At 27.7% G+C, this 18,827-nt stretch overlaps 7 protein-coding genes across 7 annotated transcripts; 3 read left to right on the top strand and 4 right to left on the bottom strand.

The window, feature by feature from the left end:
• The first annotated feature begins 3,824 nt into the window (after positions 1-3,824).
• LOC129612181 (26S proteasome non-ATPase regulatory subunit 14) lies at positions 3,825-5,072 on the top strand. Its single transcript, XM_055525698.1, has 3 exons — positions 3,825-4,018; positions 4,088-4,797; positions 4,851-5,072. Exons 1-3 carry the CDS (start codon positions 3,967-3,969, stop codon positions 5,010-5,012), a joined length of 924 nt encoding a protein of 307 aa, XP_055381673.1. The 5' UTR covers positions 3,825-3,966; the 3' UTR covers positions 5,013-5,072.
• On the bottom strand, positions 5,056-6,252 carry LOC129612180 (transcription initiation protein SPT3 homolog). The gene is made up of 2 exons (XM_055525697.1): positions 5,346-6,252; positions 5,056-5,285 (listed from the first exon to the last, which is right to left on the bottom strand). The coding sequence occupies exons 1-2, from the start codon at positions 6,174-6,176 to the stop codon at positions 5,115-5,117; spliced, it is 1,002 nt and encodes a 333-aa protein (XP_055381672.1). The 5' UTR covers positions 6,177-6,252; the 3' UTR covers positions 5,056-5,114.
• Positions 6,253-6,456: 204 nt separating this feature from the next.
• Positions 6,457-12,068, bottom strand: LOC129612185 (protein smoothened). Its single transcript, XM_055525703.1, has 8 exons — positions 11,814-12,068; positions 11,607-11,749; positions 11,310-11,551; positions 10,749-11,230; positions 8,639-9,259; positions 8,405-8,578; positions 7,974-8,343; positions 6,457-7,860 (listed from the first exon to the last, which is right to left on the bottom strand). Exons 1-8 carry the CDS (start codon positions 11,816-11,818, stop codon positions 6,766-6,768), a joined length of 3,132 nt encoding a protein of 1,043 aa, XP_055381678.1. The 5' UTR covers positions 11,819-12,068; the 3' UTR covers positions 6,457-6,765.
• Positions 9,527-10,474, top strand: LOC129612186 (ADP-ribosylation factor 2). Its single transcript, XM_055525704.1, has 2 exons — positions 9,527-9,579; positions 9,659-10,474. The coding sequence occupies exon 2, from the start codon at positions 9,835-9,837 to the stop codon at positions 10,375-10,377; it is 543 nt and encodes a 180-aa protein (XP_055381679.1). The 5' UTR covers positions 9,527-9,579; positions 9,659-9,834; the 3' UTR covers positions 10,378-10,474.
• Positions 12,069-13,201: 1,133 nt separating the features above from the next.
• Positions 13,202-14,511, top strand: LOC129612203 (uncharacterized). Its single transcript, XM_055525723.1, has 5 exons — positions 13,202-13,633; positions 13,691-13,809; positions 13,865-13,998; positions 14,056-14,228; positions 14,286-14,511. Exons 1-5 carry the CDS (start codon positions 13,426-13,428, stop codon positions 14,444-14,446), a joined length of 795 nt encoding a protein of 264 aa, XP_055381698.1. The 5' UTR covers positions 13,202-13,425; the 3' UTR covers positions 14,447-14,511.
• Positions 14,512-14,660: 149 nt separating this feature from the next.
• Positions 14,661-16,106, bottom strand: LOC129612202 (uncharacterized). Its single transcript, XM_055525721.1, has 3 exons — positions 15,861-16,106; positions 15,397-15,807; positions 14,661-15,276 (listed from the first exon to the last, which is right to left on the bottom strand). The coding sequence occupies exons 1-3, from the start codon at positions 16,033-16,035 to the stop codon at positions 14,708-14,710; spliced, it is 1,155 nt and encodes a 384-aa protein (XP_055381696.1). The 5' UTR covers positions 16,036-16,106; the 3' UTR covers positions 14,661-14,707.
• Positions 16,107-16,574: 468 nt separating this feature from the next.
• LOC129612205 (mediator of RNA polymerase II transcription subunit 6) lies at positions 16,575-18,264 on the bottom strand. The gene is made up of 5 exons (XM_055525725.1): positions 17,902-18,264; positions 17,667-17,841; positions 17,498-17,603; positions 17,004-17,406; positions 16,575-16,920 (listed from the first exon to the last, which is right to left on the bottom strand). Exons 1-5 carry the CDS (start codon positions 18,090-18,092, stop codon positions 16,860-16,862), a joined length of 936 nt encoding a protein of 311 aa, XP_055381700.1. The 5' UTR covers positions 18,093-18,264; the 3' UTR covers positions 16,575-16,859.
• Positions 18,265-18,827: the final 563 nt, after the last annotated feature.

The raw sequence follows: 18,827 nt of genomic DNA on the forward strand, positions 1-18,827 counted from the left end.
CTTTTGACATTTTTTGTTAGTTTTAAAAACACATAATATAATAAGCACTATTAAAAATATGATTTATTATTTATAATAAAATTTCAAAGTTAGAAAAAAGTACATACGATACAAGCTATATGAACACTTTATTGCATAGTAGTTTTACGCAATTTTAAGTACCTTGGTATACAGACAGAAAAAAAAGCAACAACATCAACTATAAAACAAATTATTGAAGAAAAAAAAACAACGTAAAAAAAAGTTGAGGAAATTAATGTTCCATTTGAGTTATTTTTTTTTTTCATTGTATTATTCTATAATAAAGTTTAAATAATGAAAATAATGTCAAGATTATGTAGAGTAAAGTATGAAGAAAGTTCATTCATCTCATTTTTTTTTTCATATTCATTCAAACAAAAACAAAAAGTTTGGCTAAAGTGAAGAAAAATTGTTATTCACAATAATTACAAAGTGCTTTTTTATTGTAAATGATTCTCTCTATTTTTTTTTATGCATAAATATTGTACATAAAAGTTTATTTTATTAACCATTGATTTTTTTTTTTTAATTTGACGGTGTAAGATGAGAGGAAATTATAATTTTTTCCTTTAAAAAAATTGAGATATAAAATTTATAAATTTCAAAATTTAAATGCTTTTTTTCATTAGGAAATGTCAATTAATAATTTTTTTATGAGCTCCAATTACATTTAAGTTCATACGCAGTGCAGTTCTCAGTGAAAGAAACGGTTGTAAAAGTGAGCATGCAATTATGCTCAAGAACTTGATTCTTAATTGTACTTCTAAATTAATTTAATACTCAAAAAGTGCAATAAATTTTTAAATACAGTACATTTTTAATTACCTAATTACTATAAGAAAAACTTTCAAACAAAAGCTATATTAACCTAAAAAAAATGTTCTCTAATAGTAGATTTTATTACGAAAAATTAAAATTTTAATCATTAATTAAAAAAAATTGAATTTCCACATGTTGTTAGTTTCATTATAAAGCTTATATGATTAATAGCACAATTGAAATAGTTGACAATAAGTATTATATAGTTGATAGACTGTGTAGGAATGTGTAGGAACAAAGTTGAATTATATCAAACTTATAATGTTTGTTATAAATTGCAATTATTTTTGCCATCTGATTTTTTTGTAAATTGCATAAGTTTTGACAATTTTAAAATTTTATAGTTGCATAATATTATGAAAATACATATGAAAATATTTATGCGAACAAAAATCGTGTTAAAATTTTTTGCAATAAATATATAGTAGGTATCTATGAAATTTTTCAAACCTTAGTGTTCATTTACATAATTAAAGTAGAAAAACTTAAATTTTTTTTACGGTAGTTGCACGTTTCTTGCACGTTTTACATTAGTGCGAATAAAATTTTGAGATGTACCTACTTAACTTGATTTTTTTTAAGAAAATATCATTTTGTATGATACACCTACATATATGTTTAAGTATTTCACTTGTCGACATAATAATCTATATAATGTTATATTTAGGAATATGTGAGTAACCTTTGAAATATATAATTCATTTAACTTATATACAGTGAAATTTCTATATAATGAACGCTATATATAATGATAATTTCTATTAATGGAACAACTTGATTTGACAGTATTGCATTCTCATGTATGTATATATGTATTTGTTTTAAGGGCTAATTACATTTTTTATATTAAAGGCTCTATACACAGTATATATTTATAAAATTAATGGATTTTGAACGTTCTTTATAAATAGATAGATTTAACGGGATCTTACTTTGATTTTTTTTGGTAATTTTTATTCTCATTATTTTAAATCTCAAATAATTAAATATTTCTATTGTCAATAAGATCGTAAATCTATATATATGTATAAATAGTTTATTTCGTTAGAATGTAGTTAGAACAACAAAATTATTACAAAATTAACATTATTATGATAAGAAATGATAATAACATATAACATTTATAGTTGATATTTATATATGTATAAGAGTATATTATAAAAAAGGATTTTACTGTAAACATCTTACCGTTAATCAATCAATAATCTTTGTTAAATTTTTTCATTTCTTGTAAAAATATTTATTGTAAGTGTCTTAAAATTGCTTGTATATATAGTTAAGCATGACATCTTGATAAATACTGCAGTCAAAAAAAAAATAATAAAAAATTAAATTATTTTTATCATTTCTTGTTTCTATATATGCAATTATACAGGTAAAATTTGTTTACTGCTGATTAAGGTATGCATACTTACATTTTGTTTTATTTACACAAAATAATAATCAACCACACGTATAGTACATACATACGTGTACAATGTATATATACTCAGTATAAAAGTTTGTATGAAATTTTCGTATCAATATCAGGTTATCACAAAAAAAAAAAATTATTTATTTTGCAAAGTTTTCTTTTTTTCTTTCAATGTATAAAAATTTATTAATTAATAACCACGTTAAACACTTTTCGTTATCATTTTATTGTAAAAAGCAAAAAAAAAAATATTTGTTCTACTTTTTTAATTACAACGCTTTTCACAATAAAAATTCTAGTTTTGCTTAACAAACATAAAATCAAAATTAATAAAAATTAAAAAAAAATTATTTTTTTTTTTTTGTCAAATTTTCTCTTGCACAATTTTTTACTTAAAAAAATATTGCAAAATTAAAAATTATAACAGTTTGCTTTTTCATTTCAAATATAGTAAATATATTCCGTACTTTTCTTTTAGTTTTTGCTTATCGTGGCATTAAAAACATACTAAATGAGTTGTACTAAAAATGTTTAAAACGAAAAGTTTTCAAAAAAAAAAAGTAGAAAAAGGAAAACAAACAAAAATTTGTTTCATTAAAAAATGCAATGAAAAAATCACTAAAGTGGTTTAGTTTAGCGGGCTTATTTTTTTAATTGTCTTTTTTTTTGTATTCAAGCTTAGAATTTAAGTTATAAGAAAATGTCAACAGGTATTTACTTCTAAAATACGGCATGAGCAGTTTTTTTTTTTATTGAAAAGGGTATAAGTCAATTTTTCCTGTATTTTGAAAAATTATCAATATTTTACTAAAATTACCGTTGGCAAATTTTTTTGTAAGTGAAATTTCAAAAGTTTTAATTATAATTTTCAAAAATTAGCATTTTATATTTTTACCAATTATTGGTTTGAGGTATCTTATATATGTATATTTTATAATTATATATAATTTTATAATTTATAATTATAATATATAATTTGTATATGTTTAACTATTAGCCCTTATTTTTCTTCATGTTCTTAACTTTCAAAAGATTGAACTGGTTGTGAATACAAAGAAATTTTTTTATAAATAAATTTATAAACATAAAAAGAATATATTTATTTATAACAATATGAGCTTTTTCATATAGCTACACATGCAGAAAAGTCTACGAAATGGGCAGTATGCACTCCTCTATTTATTTAACTTGTTAAATGTACATACATATTTACAATTAATTTAATATTCTGGTAAATTTTTAAATTTACTTTGAGATTTGGCAATGATATATTCGAATAGGACAAAAATAAATTAAATGAAAAATTAAACGTAGTAACGACGTATAAATCTCTCTAGCTATATTATGCTGTGTATAAATTCTGCACACTTCAAATGCTTCTTTTTCAGTGAAAACTTCCCAAATTATAGATTCTTATTCCTATTGACAGTTTAAAGAAAATTACAATAACAAGTTCGTGACTTGAACGAATCTAATGTTTTTGTATTTAAAAAACGCGGCCAATGTCAAATTTCATATCGGTTGACTTGCATATTTTTGACAGTTTTTTACTGTCATTTTACAATCCGAATGTTCAATCATTAAACTTTTACAAGTCATAGTTTGCATTTAAAAAAAAAATTATTTTAAAATTCATATAAAATTAAAACGTCTCAAATATAACATAAATTTTGTGTGATTTTTAAAAAGTTTTACTTCAAAAATATAACAATATGGACAGATTACTTCGATTAGGGGGTGCGATGCCGCAGGCTCCGCCGACAGGTTAGTTTTATCAGTATTTTTTTAATATATACATATGTTTGTATGTTTTTAATGTTGTTTAAATTTTAGATGCCCCAGTTGTTGACACAGCGGAGCAAGTTTATATATCTTCTTTAGCTTTATTAAAAATGCTTAAGCATGGTCGCGCTGGCGTTCCTATGGAAGTTATGGGTTTGATGTTAGGTGAATTTGTTGATGATTATACAGTACAAGTAATAGATGTATTCGCTATGCCCCAAACTGGTACTGGAGTTTCCGTAGAAGCTGTTGACCCAGTTTTTCAAGCTAAGATGTTGGATATGTTAAAACAAACTGGTAGACCTGAAATGGTAGTAGGGTGGTACCATTCGCATCCCGGGTTTGGGTGTTGGTTATCTGGTGTTGATATTAATACACAGCAATCTTTCGAAGCGCTAAGTGAACGAGCTGTTGCTGTTGTAGTTGATCCCATTCAGTCAGTCAAAGGAAAAGTTGTAATAGACGCTTTTCGATTAATAAATCCGAATATGTTGGTGTTAGGGCAAGAACCAAGACAAACAACATCGAACTTGGGTCATTTACAAAAACCCTCAGTTCAAGCGCTAATTCATGGATTAAATAGGCATTATTATTCAATAAGTATTAATTACAGAAAGAATGAGTTGGAACAAAAAATGTTACTCAACTTGCATAAAAAATCTTGGATGGATGGGCTTAAATTGGCAGATTACAATGAGCATTGTACGATTAACGAGACAACTGTCGCTGAAATGTTGGAACTAGCTAAAAATTATAATAAGGTACTGTTTAATTAATTTAAAATAAAATGAAAAAACAATAATATTCTTTTAAGGCTTTGGAAGATGAAGAAAAGATGACACCTGAACAGCTTGCTATTAAAAATGTGGGAAAGCAAGATCCCAAACGTCATTTGGAAGAGAAGGTTGATAAGGTCATGCAAAACAACATAGTTCAGTGTTTGGGTGCTATGTTAGATACAATAGTGTTTAAGTAATTTTGTGTTCTTTACCTTTTTGATACACAACTCATAAATAAAATTATAAAAAATGTCAAATTGATTTTTGTAGGTGTTACCATTTAATTAATCATCAAATTTTTAAATAGCTAGAAAATTTTTTTTTTGAGGATCTGTTAAATTCCTGTAGAAGCCCATTGTTTTTCTACCAATTTGATTAAAACGCCTCATTCCTTCCTGTATTTCTCGAACAGTTATTGGTTTTACACCTTCTAAACCACGGCCTTGCACAACTTCTGGACAAAGGTGCAACTGAAATATAGTTTATATTTTATTTAGGTCTAGCTTTAAATAGAAATCTAATATTGTTACCATAGTATAACTATTGCCTGATGATGTCACTCGACTGTAGGGCTCCGTAATGCGATTTTCTGAGTTTAAACGAGTTAAGATTGCATAATCGACAATATACGCTATTGTTTCATGAGCTAAGTACGCTAATATACTTAGTGTAATGCCTGGAATTTTACTGTCTTGTGGAATTCCCAAAAACTGTTTAAATTTTAATTTCATTCTTTCTGAATGCCTGCAGTAAAATGAAGTTCGTCTTGCTTCATTGTATTGTTGATATTGTTGACCAGTTAGAATTTGAGAAATTCGATCAGCTCTGAAAACTCTCCGCGTTTTTTCTTCATCATATTTTTCTGGGATTTCCATTTCAACGTCCTCATCAGTTTCTTGACCATCACTCTCTTCAGCTAACACTTGTGGCCGTCCATATTGTAGCTGTAAGATTCTTCTAAAAGTTTTCATATCTTTCAAATGTTTTCGCATACGATTTATTTTTACAGGATTCCGTCTCATTAAAAATTCAAAATCTGCTTGAACAGGAAAAGTAGTTCTTTTACGTCTCAGACAAACTTCTGTAGCTTCACTTAAAATCCCTTTCAATTGCTGCTGCAATATTTTTTCAACTAATTGCACACTTTCACGTAATGGGCGCTCGCAGTCGCCAAATCCTTTCATAATGTCAGATATTTCTTGCAGAAAGGATACATTTGTCTCCTCAGACCCGTTATTAACATTTTGAGAAGGTAAAGAATTGGATGTGGCATTCGTCCCAGTATTCTGTTTTATTTGATTTTGGTTGGAGTTTTGCCTTCCGATTTTACGAATAACTGGGTTATTCTCCCGAATGGACATGGCGATTTATTTTTTCAACCTTAAAGAAAAATTAAACAATTGCTCTAAACCAAAACAAACGTTCAAAATGCTTGTGATGCTAAATTGTATACTAAATTGTCATTTGTCATTTTTTAATTGTCATTTTTCAATTTTTGTAGAAATAAGCTGTAAACCCTTTTAAAATTTAGTAATAGACTCCTTTTAGTAATTTGAAAACAAACATTGAACGACATACAGTTTTATTGTACTCTTTAACTTAAATAAATCAAATTCATATAAAAGTATGGGTGTATGTATGTATGCCTACACAATCTCTTATAATCAGAAAGTTTAAAAAGCAGATATAAAATACAAAATTAAAAAAAAAATTATTGTGTTATATGACTTACATATATAAATCTTAAAATAGTAAATACATTTTTCTGCAATTTTTTGAATTAAAAATTGACTTAACTTTATGTTATTGAAAACGTTAACTATCGTTGTCATTTTGTGAAATCAGCAGAGCCAAGAGAGTATATTTTCAGTCTTAAATGTCCATAAAATTTACTTTTTATATTGTGATTAACTTATTGAGATTTCTAGAATTTCTTATATTTATAATTATTTATTTTGAGGGAAGCAGCAGCATTTTTAATTTTTCTGATTCACTCATTCCTACAATCGTCGGATGAATTTTAGCATTAGATAACAGTTTATGCCTTTCTCCTATTTCACCTTCACTATCATTTTCGGACAAATTACTTCTGCTATTGTTGTTACCGCTTTTTCTACGATTTGAACAATTATTATTATTCTTGGTACACCTTTTACTCTCCTTCATTTCATATGAATCTAAGGTTTGAGTAGCAATTTCACGTGCATTAGTTTGTATGCCAACATCACAACTGTTACGAGAATTAGGTTTTAAATTTCGATCAACAGCCGTAATTGATTTTCCTGAATAAGAACTATGTAAAATTGGTAAATCTAACTCAGAAGAAATGGAACTAATTGATCCATTTAAATTGCCGTTTGATATTATATCTGAACCATCTTTTTTATTTAAAGGTGCTATCTTTATGTTCTTACGATTCCTTCTAAGACTATGATTATTGGATTTTCGGGCACTATTCCGGCTTTTATTACTACATTTACTATTGCGACTCGGAGACTCGTAACAATGATCTTTATTGTTAAACGAAGTCGAACGTTTAATAATAGCTTTTAACGATTTGCTATCTACATCGTCTTCGACGTAATTTTCCGCATGTTTTGATTTATATATAGAATCATCTAAATCATCGACATCACTTTGGTTTTGGCGCATTACAACATCTAAACGCGAATCTTGAATTTTAACGGACGCTTTTGACTCTTCGTCTGAAGTTGTTGTCATTCCCTGATTTTGTAGAAATGGTATAATAAATCTACCATTCTTTGCCAAAAAATTATTTATATCATTAGGATCAAGAACTGCATTGTCCCGTCGTTTTACGTTTTTATTTTTGAACAAACCTGTGGTTTTTTTCATTGCAATTATTTGGCTTTCTATAGATGTGCTACTTTCTTTTCTACTACTAAACTTTTTACCACCAGGCATACCTCCAGTAGTAAAAAAATCCCGCCTACAATTTCTAGTTTTTGATTTCTTGCTTCCATGACTTCCTGTTCTCGAACGACTTGCGACTTTTGTTTTCATCTCTGCTATTTTTACAGAAACCTAATTCAAATTAAAAATTTATAAAAATAAAATAAAAAATTAAATAAAAAATTTATTTCCATTTTCAAACAAAATAATAAACCTCGCCTTCTTAAATTCTTATTATCTCTTACCTGAGAATCGACCGAATTTCTTCTGGACTCAACAGATACATGGCGAACACTGAAACTTATTTCCGAATCTAAAGAACTTTTACGTGGAGCACCGTGACTAGATGAGTTAGTTACAGGGGCGCCCGTAAGAGCAAATCTTCTGGTAACGAATTGAGGTAGGTAATTGACCCAAGTAGAGCTAATTTCATTAGTGGCAGATGAATTTAAATCATTTACATCAAAGTTTAAGCCAACTGGATCTGTGCGAGTATTATTTAAAGTTATTGATAATCTGCCTTTATCTTCAAATTCTTTTCTTTTCGCCCAAGTTTGGGCAATAACTTTATGTTTCGGCATTTTAACGTCGTCGCTTCCTTCACGACCAAATTTCCTATTATAAAAAATATATGTATAAAACTTTAACACAAAATAAAATTACTTTTTCTGATTACTTTGCAATGTATCTTTTCCATGTTTCGATTGAAGATTTTGTCCAACACCAAGATGACATAACAATACCAGACCCAAAAAGACACAATAAGTGAAGTTGTAAAATTGCTACACTTGGACGACTGTGCATCTTGCATGTTTTATGTTCATCAGTAAAAGTAGATGAAATTTTACATCTAAGAAGTTATTACAATATTTTAAAATAAAATATTTTAAATTTCATAAATAAAATTTACATAATAAAAATGCGAAAACTTTCCATCCATGATTGAGAGTTTTTAAATTCATTGATGTGACATGCAATAGTCACACAAATGAAAACAAACACTAACATTGCGCACATTCCCATTCGAACGATAATCAAATGAATTTTATTGCTTGCAGAAGTCGATTTGATATCGGTTGCGTAACTTTTCAAAGCAAACAATTCCACCATACCACGGGCTATAAAATATCCTCCAATCAATAAGATTCCACACAATGGTCCCAATAAAAGACCAGCTCTAATTTGATGATTTTTGTAACCAAGGAAGCAAATTCCAACAGTACTATTACCATCAACTTCACTTAAAGCTAAAATGGTAATTGTAAGCACTAAAGGCAAAGACCAAGCAACCAGATGGAAGTATGATCCCTTTTTATCAATACGATCTTGATTATTCCCTATAGATCTTAAATGCCAAGCATACGTAAGAAAAACAAACCAAACCATTGCAGACGTTAAAAAATAATACACTAAAACAAACACTACAATACAGGATAAATTTTCTCCTGCACTTGGCTCTGAATGACGAAGAGTTCCATCTTTTTTGCAAACAATATCGTCTCGACTTCCTGGTGTAAATTGAATTAGCCACCTGTAAATACATTTATTTTACCTTAATGCAAATTAAATAAAAAATAGTATGTACAATACATATGAATTTACAAATTTCTGTGATATTTATATGAAAAACCAAATTCATGCTTAAATTAATGTTTTAATTAATATTTAAAAATATATCTGATCTGAAGAACTTTTCTTTGCGTCAGAGTCGTTTCATACGGTCATGTTTATTTTGACTCTTTTGCTAAATGAAAAAACAATCCCATGTGAACTGTCAAAAGCAAATTTAATTCCTGATTGCGATTCTGACGTGTCGGGTTCTTTAATTTGTTTATTCGGATTTTATAAAAAGTAATTTAATTTTTAAAACAATTTTAGTAATTGAAGAAAATAAAAATTAAATATAAATTCATATTTTTCATTAATTTAGAAAAACAAACGGAAGTAAAGAAATTAGTAGATTGGCAATATTGATATTCCACGCATACAAATTTTTCATCGAATTCATAAAGAATTGATGCTTTTGTCAGAAATATTAGAAAACCACCTAACCTGAGTCATTGCATTTTTTTAATTTAAAATTTAGCATTCCAATAATCTTTTATAATGGGTTTAACTATATCCAGTCTTTTGCAACGTTTATCTTTAAAAAAACAAATGAGAATTTTGATGGTTGGATTGGATGCAGCTGGTAAAACCACAATTTTATATAAACTAAAATTGGGTGAGGTTGTTACAACAATTCCTACAATTGGATTTAATGTCGAAACAGTTGAATATAAAAATATATGTTTTACGGTATGGGATATTGGTGGACAAGATAAAATTCGTCCATTATGGAGGCATTATTTCCAAAATACACAAGGCTTAATTTATGTTGTCGATTCAAATGATCGTGAGAGAATTGAGGAGGCGCAAAAAGAGTTACATGCAATGTTACAAGAGGATGAACTGAAGGATTCTATTTTATTGGTATTTGCAAATAAACAAGATTTACCTAATGCAATGACTGCTGCTGAGTTAACTGAAAAATTAAATTTAAATCAATTGCGCAATCGTAGTTGGTACATTCAAGCAACGTGTGCTTCGCAAGGGCAAGGTTTATACGAAGGTTTGGACTGGTTATCAAATGAATTAAGTAAAAAATAACGTAGCAATAATAACATTTTTAAAAAATTAAAGATTGATCATATGAAACGAAAAGTATATATAAAGAAAATTATTAATAAATTTTTTGAATAATGAATATTTTTTCTTCTTTAAAATGTATAATTTTAGTATTTGAAAATATAAAAAAAACGTTGATTCTTGGATCAAAATCTAAAAACAATACAAAATAGGGTTTTTTTTTAATTTAAATTTTAATTAGCAGATTAATTTAAATTAGAAAACGATTTGTTTAAAATAAATTAGTTCGGGAAAAAATATTTTATAGTATTATCTAGATTACAGTCGAAAAATTGTTAATCTTTCTAAAAATTTATATACTACTTTTAAAAATGTAAAGCAAGAAAACTTACCCGAGTGAAGCTATAGCAAAACATAAATTAATGTAAAATACAATCAAAGCTGGGTATTTATTTGCATTTTGCCAATCTATTACAAATGTAATTATTACAAATAGATTGCACAGCAAACAAATTGAGGCACCCCATGCGATTAATTTATGAATTTGCCTATGTTCATCTTCTGTGTATAAAGGATCTTTACATTGAATTCCGCATCCTTCAATACCGTGAAAGTGACTTGTTGATGATTCAGTCGGTACAAGTGGTTTTAAACAATTACCAGTAACATTAAATTTCATTTCACGTGCATCGTTGTTGCATTTTGAAGGAAAAAGGGTTTCATTACATTTTAAAAATTCTGGAAAATATGATGTATTGTAGAGTATTCTACAAGGCTCAAGAGTAACTTTGCACATTTCTAATGAAGGTAGATAAACATAATCCTCGTCTTTAATTTTTTCACATTTTGGTACAAACACAGCACAAAGAAAAGGCTTGAAAATTAGAAATAACAATTAATTTAATTTACATATAAAAATATTTGGAAAAATGCTGTGAAACAATCTAATTTACCTGAATATGCGCCCAGCATTTCGGAAAATATTGTAACGCTTGATAATTAAAAAGTTTTTCTTTAATCTGCTCTTGATTAAATGCATCAGTTAAAGCCAAACTTGTTTGTGGATAAGAAATTTTTGCACCAAAGCATGTTGTTATATTTAAAGTTTCACAACGTCCTGGTCTAACACATTGTATATGCCTTATATCACCTCTGCCATCATACCATGGTTTATCTAAATCTTTACCTTTTTTCCCTACAATAAATCTTTATTTATTCTAAAATCGTAAAATATTTTTTTTATAACTTACCATACATCCTAAAATTAATAGTTCCATTTATCGGCTCTAACTGTTGGTCTGTTTGAGTAAGTTGAGAAGACGGATTGATACTTAATGCAACATTTAAATCTAACCAAAATAAAAACATAAAAAGAATGCAAGAAGTTCGGCTCCTGGAAAATAATTGAATTAGCACTGATTGAAATGTTTACATGCCTTTGTCTTTTTTGCACTCACGTCATAATTTAAAAAAAAAAATTTAATCAAGGACAGACACTTCCCCGTTTGAGCCAAAACAAAAAAATAAAGCCAATTTCAAAAAAAATTATTAAGTTTATACAAAAATCCAATTCTATAGCATCAAACAAAAATTCACTTTATTTTGAAAATAAAGTGTTTTAAAAGTTATAAATTTTTAAAAATTTTAATTCAAGTATATAAAAAATAAAAACAAAAATTTAAAACGTAGGGCAAAATAAGGACCACCCATGCCGCTTTTATTGACAACTTTTTTTTTAATCTGACAGAATATGCGCAATCAACATTAGGATTGCCAGCGCCCCTTCAATTTATCTTTTCAAGTAATCAGTAATAAATAGCAAATAGAGTCATAAGGGGATTTATGCATCTCAACGACGTATGCAACTATGTACATTCTTTTACAAACGCAATATGTTATGGTTATTAAATGAAAGTTATTCTTTAATTTGAACCTTCTAGAACGCATCAGTTAAAGCTAAGCTCATTTCATCGCTCTAGAATTACAAAATTTGATCAAAAGATATCGTTTTAGGAAATGACGTACTAAATTTACATTATTTTGGATACAGCAACTTTTTTTGTTATGTTGTTTCTTTAGTATCGACAGACGATGGGTAGCAGTAAAAAGTTTTATGAGTCAAATAACTAATTCCCGATCGAGTATTATTTAGCAACTCGTTATAATAAAGCAAACTCGTGGGTCATGACGGACAAACTCGTTAAAATCGTCGACTTCACTCAAAAACTCATTATGAGAATACTAGTCATTTTCAAGTAATACAAAAGTTTAAACTGGTTATGTGTGTTCAGTGACCCATTAAAAGTTAAATTTAAAACACATTTCAAGTGTGTAGGGAGGAACATGTAAATAACATAAAACATAAAAACAATAATTTTATAAGTCGGTGTTTTCCCGAAATTTCGGGACGAGTAAACTCTTCTCGTTTTCATGGAAATCTTTCTGGGCGGAAATGTGTCGCTAATAGAAAATGAAACACAAAGATTTTTTTTAAGAATGTTAGACAAAGTTCTTTAATTTGAAAAAAAAAACATGTAAAAAAATTCTATGTTTCATTAAGAGTTTAAATTAAAAGTTCTTTGTAAAATTTACAGGATGCACTATGACAGAGATTTTTGGTTTTATTTTTGCTTTTGGTAGAAATTTTAATATTTAAAAGATAAGCATTCAAAATTATAACCAGCATGAAACGTTTAATGTAAATTGAACAAAAAACTATTGCGATGTACACACTAACTTGAATTTTTCAAAAATTCATAAAACCTGGCAGTTCTCGGATCTAGAATTATTTTATTAAAACAACAAATACTTTTAAATAATTTAAAACTGTGATCAGGTAGAAAATTGTTTGTGAATTACTTTTTCCAATATTCATGATTTGTGAGTAAATAACTATTTATTTTAATATAATCAAACTGTGCCTTAAAAATACTGTTGCAATTAAAAGTTGGAAATCCAAGATTTGCGATATTGTCTTTCAAAATATAAAATAATATCAAATCAGGAAACATCAAAGTGTATTAATCCACTAAATTTAATTGAAAGAAATAAAAAAAGATCCTTGCGCTTATGGAAGACCTTAAAACAAATATTGAAAATTTATGTAAGAAATGTGAGCTATTAAATGAATTTTGCGATTTACAAATTCCAAAAAACACTATTAAAATTGAATTAAAAGAACTAAGAAAAAAGGCTGAAGATGTTGCAAATCTTTTGGAGGAAACTAGAGAATTGTATGAAGTACAATTACCTCAGCTAAAGATTCGTTTCCAAGAAAGTTTGTTACAAATTAAAAATTTAATATTTTTCAATCAATAAGGGTCTTTATTTTCAGTTATAGAAAAAATGAAGAACCAGCATTTGACGGTTATGGATTTGTTGTTAGAAGTAAGGAAAAAGAAGAATAGCACTTTGGCAAAACCCACAGAATCAAATTTAGTAACGCCATTGAAAGTGAGCTGTAAAAAGAAAAATATTTTTCAGTGCCAATAATGAAGTTATTTTTTAGCAAAATTTTTCGAAAATGCTCTTATCTGAGTATGTAAATAGCCCGTTTGTAAAGCAAAAAACACAACCGAAACAAATTTACTTCATAAACTTTGAATTGGAAATAAATCCTGCTGATTTTGAACTGATACCCAAGTAAAGTTAAAAAATGTTCAGAAAATAAATTTTTCTAAAAAAAATATTTTAATGTAGATACGTGAAAGGCCGTGAAACACTTTTTGAATTACAACGATTTTTGGATGATATTGTTATTCCTTGTTTTAATGAAAAATATCAACTTGTCCATAAAAAACGGGAAGGAGTTAAGAACAACACCGAGTTTAATCTTTGGAAATTATACAAAGCCCAAACCGTCCTTTTTCCAAGTAACTATATCTACCTATCTATGTAATTAAATTTATTTACATGAAATTTTATTGTAGATGAAAACTTTATAGCACAAGATGAAATAGCAAAAAAGATGAATAAGCAAAAATTAGACAGAAATTCATTGTCAAAATTAGCTATGTTGAGACATTTAGGAGTGTTGCAAATGGAGCATAAAGAACAAAATGTATTTTTTATATGGATACCAAAAGTTTAATGTGAATCTTTATTATTAAGTTTATTATCTTTAGTGCAAATACAATTATAAGTTTTTGAAGTTTATTTCATGTTTTAATATAATTTTCCTAGTTACATTGAATTTATTTTACGACTGAGTTTATGAAATGTAAAATGCAAAGGAAATCTAATTTCTGCGTCTTTTCTTAAAATCTCCAAAGCTCCATCAAGGGCCATAAACTGGTATTTGTATCAAATTGCTGCAAGACTTTTAAAATAAGTTGTTGTTTTAAGCAGGAATTCAAGATAAACTTATGAATTTATGATTTTCTTGCTTTGTAATTGAACATTTATTTTTATGTCTGAGCCATATATCTTTTGCCTCAAAAACTTTATCACAAAATTTACATTCAAACATTCCAGAATTAAACGAATCTGGAATTTTTAACTTTTTATAATCAATATCAGTGTGATGTGAGATAACATGATTTTCTATATTTAATAAACGAATTTTGCATACTGGACATATTTCATAATGTTCTCTTCTCCGGTGATTGTGCATTTTAATTGAAGAATCAAAATATTTAGAACATCGGTCACAATGATATATTCCTTCATCTCGTAAGGCTCGAAGATCACCGTTAAGCTTTAAAATCATATCCTGTATTTCGAAGCAGCGATTGATATCATGTTCATTTAATTCAAAAATGATTGAACAATGGGGGCATTCAATTTGATTCGTATGCTTAAGTCTCTTATGTGAATTGTTTTCCTGATTTTTAAATTCATCAAAATAATCGACTTTTGCTTCATTCATAACAATCATTTGCTCGGAAGTTGATATTTCTGTTACTTCCTCTTTTGTGTTTGCTAAAAAAATAATTGGTTTGATTAGTAGTATAATAGTTACAAATTATATGTATATTTAAGTGCATATTATTTATTTAGGTAATTATTTTATTAATATTCTCGTTAATAAAAAATACGTACGTTTTTTAAACCTTTCTTGAATATTAAATTCTTTCTTAATATTTTCTTCGCAAAAATCTTCAATTAAATATTCTATATTTTCTCCATTTGAGACTTCAGCTAAATTTTCGTTTTTCCTTTCTTCCAGTAAAGGCAAACTATGTACTGTAGAAATATGTGTTTCAAAAGAATATAACGAAGCAAATGATATGTTGCAAATCAAGCATTTATAAATATAAACATTTTCGGTAAATAAGATCTCCCCGCATTTCAATGGTTCAGAGTTTGCAAACTTTGTTTCGCCTTCAAAAGTAAGTGAGTTAAATTTATTCGATTTTGCCAAAAACTGCAGTAAATGAAAATGCTCATAGTCTTTTCCAAGGGTTTTAAATTTACTAAGTATTGATTTCCATTTCCTTTTCAGATTATTAACTACAATATTTTAATCAGTTAAAATCGCTGATAATTTTTGGATAGCTACTTACCCCAAAACTTCTGTTTTCCCTTTAGGGCATCAAAGTTTTCGTATATTATAAAAGCAATTGATGACCACGCAGATTCAATTTTCGGTAAACTTTCAGCATTTATTACCGAATTATTCCAAATGCATTCATGTACTTCGACTAAGGATATAAAATATTCTACATTGATTTCATCCATTTGAATTTTGTTTTCAAATAAAACGCTCTTATTGTTTTGGTTTATACCGGATAGCTATTTTTTGTTTCGAAGCAAATTGTTGAATGATTTTGACATTTACTTTGTCAAATATTTTTTCAACTCCATAACTTACATACTACTTTTATATTTTTCAACTTATTTACTCTTTGTTCAACTCGCTTTATATTCGTTACTCATTAACAAATAAACAATTTTCATAAACATCTCATAAACAAATTTTAACTGATAGAGAGGGAACTTAATTACTTAAACTGTTTTGAAATATAAAAAACCAATATTTCGTTTTAATCTGGAGTTTTATATTTATGCATATATGTATGTATTTCGTTGAACCTTAAGGTCTTGAACATGAAAATTACGAAAGATCATGAATTTGACTATAGTCTCCATGCTGAACTTTTACTACAAATACAGCTCTGTCAACTAGTGAAGGAAATTAATTTTCCATATCAAGAATGCATACATGTAGGCACTGGCCTATTTTCTCCTCACTTTGAAACTATTTAATCATACATTTGTATGTATGTACTTTATGCAAAAATTAAAAAAAAAGAAACTGCTTTAAAAATAATGTGGCTAGTAAGTATTCATTCGCATAACTTCATAATTTAATTTGAGTTTTCAACTTTGGTAAACACCTACCTACATATTTTAACTATAAGCTTTAAGCTTAATTAATTACATATTTGTTTTAGGCAAATTGGCTTGTAGTTCGTTGGAATCGTCGCTTATAATGTTCATGATTAGATGTTTCATAGATCAGCGTTGTAAAAGTTATTGCATAAGAGTATTGTTAGATTGCTCTATATTACGTTGAACTTCGAAACTATCGGGCAATTTGGATTAACTGGCAACTTATCGTTACTTTCGGTTTCGGATATTAAAATTAAAAATCAGTCAATTTTAAATATTTCATTGTACTTAATTTTAAACTAAGTTTTAGTTACATTTTCATTTTCTTTTCTGGAGGTGGTTTCATATCCATTAAAGAAGGGTCGATTTTTTGATCTGGCATATTTGCAGTTGTATCTGAGGGATTATTAGAATGATGCGCATTCATTTCAACTGGTTCCTGTTTGATTTGTTGAAGTTGTGTCTGTGAGTCTATTTGCTGATTCTGTTCTGTTTTAATTTGTTGGGAGGAAGTTCCAGCATTCGCATTCGCAGCTGACTGTTGTTGATTTATTTGCACTTGAGCTTGCTGCTGAATTTGAGGTGGCATAGGGGGCGGAAATTTCCTAAGCAAATCTCCCAGAAGCATGTCTACTCGTTGTCTTTGAAATAAAGTTCCAGGCTCTTCTCTTGTGGTATTAGATTCTTTCTTCGTCGTTGCTTTAGACTTTTCAGATACTAAAATTTGATTGAAAGCGTTTTATCAAGTTAAGAATATTTATACTTTAGTAAAAAAAATAGTAAATCATGAATCAGATTTTACGCTTACAAGCTTTATTAGAAGAAAAATCCCATGTGTAACCTTTATTTGGATGATATCTGGAATATTGACTAGCTTCTTCAAACGCTGATTGAAGATGAGTCACACAAGAAAGCTGAAGCATTTACAGAGAAGATTGCATTTACAAATATATATGTGTTTTTAGTTATAAACTTACAATTCTCGAATTAAAAACATTCCCCAAATCAGGGGCTTGGTAAACAACGCCAGCAATGATATAATAATCTGCCAATGGTGTAGCGTCATTTATAGTATGTCGATGTTGCTTTCGAACAACATACAAAATTGGTTCATGAACATGTAATAGTATATATTCTACTCCAGTCATGTTTCTAAAAGAAAAATTTTCCAATAACAAATGTTTAACATATTATTTTTGTACCATCAATTACTTCAACTGATCTAAACTTATACGCTGCATCATTAAAGTCTCATTATTGCAGTTTCGATCATAGAATGGATTTGATTTTTGAGAAAAATAATCCATTATATTTGTCGGATTGAGAATTGGAATTAAAGCGGAATCATGCCATGATAGCCATAATTTGTTTTCTTGTGATATTGGGGTCCTTGTTGAAAGCATCTTTGAAGAACAACTAATTGCTTTGTGCTTTAATTCAGTGTTATTGATACCAGTAATTTAATTTAATAATGTTCATGTATTTATATTTAAATGTTTTTGTTTTTACTTTTGCATTGTATATAATTTTCTATAATCTTTTAATAATTAATTTTTTGACAATACCACTCAAACAGCTGGGGTTGCGTTTTTTATTTTCAATCTAACGAATGACGTTTCAAATATGTATATAGAGATACATATTTATGTATATATATATATATCGATATCCTAGAAATGGCAAAAATATAGGGTTCAACCTAATCCTTCGACGGGTAAAACTCAATTTCACCTTTGCATGGTTATTTTGTTTACTGATTTGGGATTTTTTGTTTATTGTAGAGGGACTACATGCGAAAGCAAATTATTTTCATTTTAGTTCTCTTTTCGTGGTTCTGTTTCAATTTTAGAAGAAAGAAAAGCAATTTTGAATCATTTTTAGGAACAGTATTTTCTATTGGAAAAACTCTATCTACAAAATTTGTTTGTGGGTAAGGGGTAGTGAAACATAACACATTTATTTATGAAAGAGTCATAACGTCGAATTTAAAGACATGCCAATATTTTATTGAATAACAAAAAGTCTAAAACACATTTTTTATTTAATAGTTTAGTTTTATAATATTTCAAATTTATAATTAAATAAAAAATTTTACTTCAGATAACTTTAAAAAAAAAGACCAAAAATAATAATTATAA

Source organism: Condylostylus longicornis, unplaced genomic scaffold (assembly GCF_029603195.1).
Source record: "Condylostylus longicornis isolate FDR11 unplaced genomic scaffold, ASM2960319v2 ptg000063l, whole genome shotgun sequence".
Lineage (NCBI taxonomy): Eukaryota > Metazoa > Arthropoda > Insecta > Diptera > Dolichopodidae > Condylostylus > Condylostylus longicornis.

What these genes read in the sequence shown, in the direction of transcription:
- LOC129612181 (XM_055525698.1), top strand. Translation starts at nt 3,967, where the DNA reads ATGGACAGATTACTTCGATTAGGGGGTGCGATGCCGCAGGCTCCGCCG. An exon ending in GCCGCAGGCTCCGCCGACAG is followed by an intron (nt 4,019 to 4,087) that starts GTTAGTTTTATC and finishes TTTAAATTTTAG; the next exon opens with ATGCCCCAGTTGTTGACACA. An exon ending in TAGCTAAAAATTATAATAAG is followed by an intron (nt 4,798 to 4,850) that starts GTACTGTTTAAT and finishes TATTCTTTTAAG; the next exon opens with GCTTTGGAAGATGAAGAAAA.
- LOC129612180 (XM_055525697.1), bottom strand. Translation starts at nt 6,176, where the DNA reads ATGTCCATTCGGGAGAATAACCCAGTTATTCGTAAAATCGGAAGGCAA. An exon ending in CAGGCAATAGTTATACTATG is followed by an intron (nt 5,286 to 5,345) that starts GTAACAATATTA and finishes ACTATATTTCAG; the next exon opens with TTGCACCTTTGTCCAGAAGT.
- LOC129612186 (XM_055525704.1), top strand. Translation starts at nt 9,835, where the DNA reads ATGGGTTTAACTATATCCAGTCTTTTGCAACGTTTATCTTTAAAAAAA.
- LOC129612185 (XM_055525703.1), bottom strand. An exon ending in TTTGCTATAGCTTCACTCGG is followed by an intron (nt 9,260 to 10,748) that starts GTAAGTTTTCTT and finishes ATGTATTTACAG; the next exon opens with GTGGCTAATTCAATTTACAC. An exon ending in TGGAAAAGATACATTGCAAA is followed by an intron (nt 8,344 to 8,404) that starts GTAATCAGAAAA and finishes TTTTTATAATAG; the next exon opens with GAAATTTGGTCGTGAAGGAA.
- LOC129612203 (XM_055525723.1), top strand. Translation starts at nt 13,426, where the DNA reads ATGGAAGACCTTAAAACAAATATTGAAAATTTATGTAAGAAATGTGAG. An exon ending in GATTTTGAACTGATACCCAA is followed by an intron (nt 13,999 to 14,055) that starts GTAAAGTTAAAA and finishes ATTTTAATGTAG; the next exon opens with ATACGTGAAAGGCCGTGAAA. An exon ending in CCAAACCGTCCTTTTTCCAA is followed by an intron (nt 14,229 to 14,285) that starts GTAACTATATCT and finishes ATTTTATTGTAG; the next exon opens with ATGAAAACTTTATAGCACAA.
- LOC129612202 (XM_055525721.1), bottom strand. Translation starts at nt 16,035, where the DNA reads ATGGATGAAATCAATGTAGAATATTTTATATCCTTAGTCGAAGTACAT. An exon ending in GGGAAAACAGAAGTTTTGGG is followed by an intron (nt 15,808 to 15,860) that starts GTAAGTAGCTAT and finishes AAAATATTGTAG; the next exon opens with TTAATAATCTGAAAAGGAAA. An exon ending in TCAAGAAAGGTTTAAAAAAC is followed by an intron (nt 15,277 to 15,396) that starts GTACGTATTTTT and finishes TTATTTTTTTAG; the next exon opens with CAAACACAAAAGAGGAAGTA.
- LOC129612205 (XM_055525725.1), bottom strand. Translation starts at nt 18,092, where the DNA reads ATGCTTTCAACAAGGACCCCAATATCACAAGAAAACAAATTATGGCTA. An exon ending in ATAAGTTTAGATCAGTTGAA is followed by an intron (nt 17,842 to 17,901) that starts GTAATTGATGGT and finishes TTTTTCTTTTAG; the next exon opens with AAACATGACTGGAGTAGAAT. An exon ending in TTTTTCTTCTAATAAAGCTT is followed by an intron (nt 17,407 to 17,497) that starts GTAAGCGTAAAA and finishes ATCAAATTTTAG; the next exon opens with TATCTGAAAAGTCTAAAGCA.